Source organism: Perognathus longimembris, chromosome 12, assembly GCF_023159225.1.
Source record: "Perognathus longimembris pacificus isolate PPM17 chromosome 12, ASM2315922v1, whole genome shotgun sequence".
NCBI lineage: Eukaryota > Metazoa > Chordata > Mammalia > Rodentia > Heteromyidae > Perognathus > Perognathus longimembris.
This window is the reverse complement of record NC_063172.1, coordinates 5,188,261-5,193,706: the sequence shown is the minus strand read 5'-3', so window position 1 is coordinate 5,193,706 and position 5,446 is coordinate 5,188,261. Positions and strand designations below refer to the sequence as shown.

Below are 5,446 nucleotides of genomic sequence, written 5' to 3'. Positions count from 1 at the left end.
TATTCTGGTAGAAAAGTCATGAAGAAAAAAATTAGGAGAGCTGTTAGGGGAGCTAAGTAAAATTATAAGAAAGTTCTAGCTGATATGTTAAGCTTTATGTACTGAAATTTTAAAATGGTTCATGGTTTCGTCACCAAACTTCAGCAAACACTAGTTCCAAAGTGAACCAATGAATTGCGGAAAGTGGAAATGATTCGGATACCTTTTGAGACCAATCAACTTAGAAATCAACAAAATCAGAAAAAGTATTTTGTTCCAAGAGGTAGAAAACATATGTGTCAAATATCTGTAGGTTAAAAGAGCATCTACAATCTCAGAGTAGAGAAGACCTAAACATGTTGCTAGTGAAAAATTTTAAATAACAGGCCGTATAGGGCACCGTGCAAACACTACTCAGGAGGAAATTCATAGCTTTCAATATTTACCTTGAAAATGAAGGGGAATAAGACTATATGAGTTAAGTATTAAAAGCAAAGCACTAGGAAGAGATAATAGCAACAATAACTTAAAAACCTGAGCAAAGCAGAAATAAATATAGAAGAGTAAACAGAGAAGCAGACGCTGATGAGCTGGAAAAGGGAGAAGAGCAAAACTGGTCAATAACAAATTGTAAGTTAGTTCTTGGGAACAAACGCACTGCAAGCTCATCCAACTAAGAACAGAAGGATCTTGTTTGACGAAGGATCACAACAGAAAGAGAGGAAATTAGGATCATCAAGAGCACTGCCCCATCTGTCCACGTCACATGAAAGATAGGAAGGAAACTTTATTTTTAAACGTTCGCAGAGTTGACCAAGAAGAGATGAACAGGAATCTCAACAGGTGAGTTTGGATGGAAGAAATAGGGGCTGTATAAGTAAGCGGTACCAACTCGGGTTTGCCACCTGCATTCCTGTCATACGTTTAGAATCAGACACATTTAGTCCTCTTCAAACTTCCCCAGAGTACCGGTGAAAAAGAAAGCTCTCAACTTCTTCTTTGGCATGAATGTGGCATTCAATTCAAAACATAAAAACATTACACAGAAATAAACTATAGAGAGTCTCTTTGATGCAAAGAGTACAATATCCCAAATAGGAACATTAACAAATAATATAACACGTTAAAAGGCACAACATGACTATGTGTATTTGTTTTTAATAATTAAACCGCGCTCCATTATGAAGCAATGTATTGAAATCACCGTGCTTGGATAGATACCTCAGGGGAAAAAAAAATCATGATCATCACAAATGCTGAAGAGGCATTAGAAAGAAATGGACATGTGTTCTCTCTTCCTTTTGTATTGTCTTAAGTAGTTGTACAAAGAGGTTTTGATCCCACAAATCAGTTCATAGTACAATGCATCTTGGTGACTGTAGATTCTTGACTCCCAAAAGCTTGACGAGACAAGAATTCACCCCACTTTTCACAACGTGGTAAATGGTATCTCTGTGCTCCAAAGGCAGTGTCAGCACGCACGAGGAAGCTCAGGGAAGAACCAAGGATGCACACGTGTCATCAACATCGCTTGCTGTAAGGCTAGCTGGATTGGTGGTGTATGGACCTGTACCTATAAAAAGGAAACCTTCACTATGGTAGGAATGGATCTCTGGGTGCAGGTGGGTGCATGCACGGCTGTACAAACTCCAGAGCCAGGAGGAAGGTCACCTACTCAGTAGGGGAAGCGGGAGGCGGAGCTTACGAAAGCCAGGGTCTTCAGGAAGTGGGGAGTTTGATCGTCCCAGTGGAGGCCACAGACCGAAGGCGGGGAGCCATGGAGAGAGCCGGTGGTCAGCACAGAGGCGGCACTGACAGACAGGGCGGGGAGAGCTGATGAGATCTGAGTTCTTTTAGCTCCCATGGGAAAGCCAAGGACGATGGCTTCAAAAATGCCAACAAAGAGGGAAAAAATGGACTGGATTTTACATATGCATTTATTTGGCCGAAGGCAGAGGCCCAAATATCCAGTATTTATGGTGCCAGTAGTATTGTTATAATTTTAGTTATTTATTATTTTGACAGATGATATTGTTTATTTCTTTGATAATTATATAAAAATGTTTTACTTATTCTCATTCGTAGCTGGGCTACCCTGTTTCTTGAGAGGTTATTTGGTAGTGACTTGCTTGTAGAGTATGTTGGCTTGTTTGTGTATGTGTGTTTGTGTGTGTGTGTGTGTGTGTGTTATGAGCAACTATGAGAAATTAGAGAAAGAACAAGAAACAACAAGACCATATTTGCAAAGACATATTTTCAATGATATTTTATGAGCAATTACCTACTTATTGATGTGGGAACTTATTTTGGCCAAATGAACCAGACAAGATGGACTCCGCAATTTCAGAGAACACAGATTGAAGTCATATTTCAGGAAGCAATAAATTAGCACTTTAAATTTTTTGTTCCTTTGAGAGGCAAACTTTCACGAAATTGGAAAATGATAACTTTTCAAAGTCCTTAATACCCAATTCTCTCCTTTTTATTTTTTTTTCAAACTGGAGTTTTACAATCAACTCCTGGCTGGCAGAGTAGTTTATCACCACTGAACTCTGCCACCTGGCTTAATTTCCCACTCAGCCTGCCTTGGTAATAATATCTGCCTAATGGAATCCCATCTCCAAGGTTTTCAGTCATCCCTGCAATGCACAACGGGTAAAGCTCATCATGCTTTAAAGAGACCAAGTATTACAGTGACATAAAAGGTTCATTATGTCTTAGTCCAGAATGTTAAACACCTGTGACCTGGGAGAGGCAAAAGGCAGAGATTAACTTTGACGTTTGAGTGAAAACTGGGCAATAAAAACAATTAGGGCATTAATGGCAGATTCTGTGCGTTTTTGTGCCGTTGACCTTTCCAAGCCCACTGCCGCTCTGTGCCATCTCTATGAGTGCTAAGCCTCTGGAGAGGTGAAAAGGGCAATGCAGGGGAATGGATGAAAATCCATCCAGTTTCCTTGTCTGAGCAGGTAGGCTGCTTTCCCCCATTACTGGTTTCCTAATGAGTGAGACACTGAACCACTGGGCACACATCTCTGTGGCTTGGGAGTATGAGGACTGTAGGTTCAGATGATTCCTTTGGCTTTTAATTTCCTAGGATACTTTCGCTGGCAGGGTATAGCACACCCACCGGAGGGTGGGAGAAAAGACAGTCAGAGGGTGGCAGAGTCAGCACCGGGTGCACCCCAAGACTGGCGCAGGGATGCAGTAATACAGGGGCACGGAGCCCACTGCAATCTCTCACACTCCCTTTGCTTTCTAGGTTCTGGAGAAGAATTCCATCTGAGGAAACTCGTTTATTTACGGACAATTTCCCCGACACAGTCCTGACAGTGGGCTTGGCATACATAGTGCTAGGTGCCGCGACTTCAACGTTCATGTCAGTTGCGTCGTTTCTTTAATAAGTTGTAGCTAACCTGACCCGAGAAGAGGGAGAATGGGTTTAAGTCCATTGCTTTAATTGAAAGCAAATTTTGTTTTATATTCTTAAACAGAAATTATTTGTATATAATATATATTAGTACCTTTAAGTAGTTTCACAAGGGGTCTTCGTTCAACAAATCGGTTGATAAGTACGGTGCGTCTGGATCAATGTCTCCCCTTCCAATTGTTCTCTCCCACCCATCCCATTCCAGCCCCTTCCTCCTCCCCTTTTCTAGTTTCATATGATAAGCATTGAGTATTATGACTGCATTCTACTTCCTCTCTTTATTCACCTACCTTCTCTTCTTGCCCTCCTCCCTGTATTCTTAAGTAATTATAACAGTAAGTGATCTATAATGAGCTTCTTTCATAGTCTAATTACTGTACAAAGTATTTTATGTCTTTTATTTTTACTTCTACTTTGGCAAGAAATGGCTTTTTACTAAGTATTTTAGATGTGGCCTTTTTTTTTTTGTTGTTGTTGTTGATTGTGGGTCTTGAACTCATGGGCTGGGTACTTCTGTGAGCTTGTTTGCTCAAGGCTAGTGCTCCACCATTTTGATCCACAGCCCACTTCCAATTTTCTGGTGGTTAATTGGAGATAAGAGCCCCATGGATTTTCCTTCCCTGCTGTGAATTTTTATTTTATTTTATTTTATTTTTTATTTTTTTATTTTATTTTTTTAGAACAACTCAGCAAAATAAAATTCCGGTTTATTGTTGGACAACATCGTTTCACACATACATCAAACAGGCCAAAAAAAAATAAACAGCAACTTCATAGACAAAAAAAAGGAAAAAAAGAAACCTTTTTATCTTTGGCCTTTTTAACCATCTCATACAAACCAACTACTTTATAGTACAGCTAAGTACATACACAAAAAAAGTTACTGGAATGCTCGGAATAAGATTTTTTTGTTGTTGTTTTTGCTTTTTTTAACAAGGTTTTTTTCCTCCTTTGAGATTATAATGAACATGGTCACACCACAAGTAGTCACAAGTAGGACAGAATGCTCTGTCTGAAGGCTGGTTTGGTCATCCGAGATCATTAAAAATGGCTGACCCCTCACAATATGTACAAAAATATAAAATGTAAATAAAAAATACAAACAAATTTTCCTTTTTAAAGTACTTTTAAGAAAAAAAGCAGGGCCTTGGAAGTTTTGGCATTTTCCTCCCCTGTTGCAAATTCTCGTTGTGGTTTTGGTGGGGTGGTGGAGAGCTTGGTGACGCTGCCCGCAGAGGGTGGCGGGCCTCTCTACTCGAAGGTGACCACGTTTAGATTCTGAGACGGGAAGTGGAGGGTGAATAGGTCACGGCGGCCTTTTTTGAGTTAACTTTTCCTTTTTTGCTGTCTAGTCATCCTCATCAGTCTTCTGCTTCTTGGTATCAACATCATCATCCTCATCATCTTCAGCTGCCCGTTTGCCTGTAGCTGCATCGGCCTCCTCATCTTCATCTCCATCCTCCTCCTCACCATCACCTTCTTCCTCCTCCTCCTCTTCCTCCCCACCGTCTTCTTCTTCATCTACCTCATTATCAGCCTCTTGCTCCCCATTTTCCTCATTAGCTGCACTCCCGTTGGCAGGAGCGTCTCTTCCATTCTCCGTCTCCTCCACAACTTCCTTCTTCTCCTTCAAGTCCTTGGTGGTGATCTCGGAGCTGGTGTCCACGGCCCCCTCTGACATGGTGGTGGTGGGAGGGGAGGGCACGCCGGTGATCTGGTGCAGCGAGGGGACGAAAAAAAGAAAGCCAGGGAGTTGGGGGGGGGGGGTTGGACTCGGGCGAGGGAGCTGCCGGAGTCGGCGGCGGCTGAGGAGGCGCGCGGTGGAGGAGGCTGCGGCGAGCAGGACACAGGAACGATGCAAAGATGGCATTTCAGAGCAGCCAGTCTGAATTTTTATTTTAAAAAGATCACCTCCTGATTCAATGCACATCTACATTAAATTATAAAGGTCTAAAAAATTATGTTCTGTCTGATTATTAACCCAAAACAAAATGGATAAACTATGAACTGAGTACAGGAATAATGGTTTAACATTTC

General features: G+C 41.4%; 1 protein-coding gene across 1 annotated transcript; it reads right to left on the bottom strand.

Moving 5' to 3' along the window:
• Positions 1-4,085: 4,085 nt before the first annotated feature.
• Positions 4,086-5,139, bottom strand: LOC125360895 (prothymosin alpha-like). Its single transcript, XM_048359057.1, has one exon. The coding sequence runs from the start codon at positions 5,088-5,090 to the stop codon at positions 4,758-4,760; it is 333 nt and encodes a 110-aa protein (XP_048215014.1). The 5' UTR covers positions 5,091-5,139; the 3' UTR covers positions 4,086-4,757.
• Between the last annotated feature and the right edge of the window lie 307 nt (positions 5,140-5,446).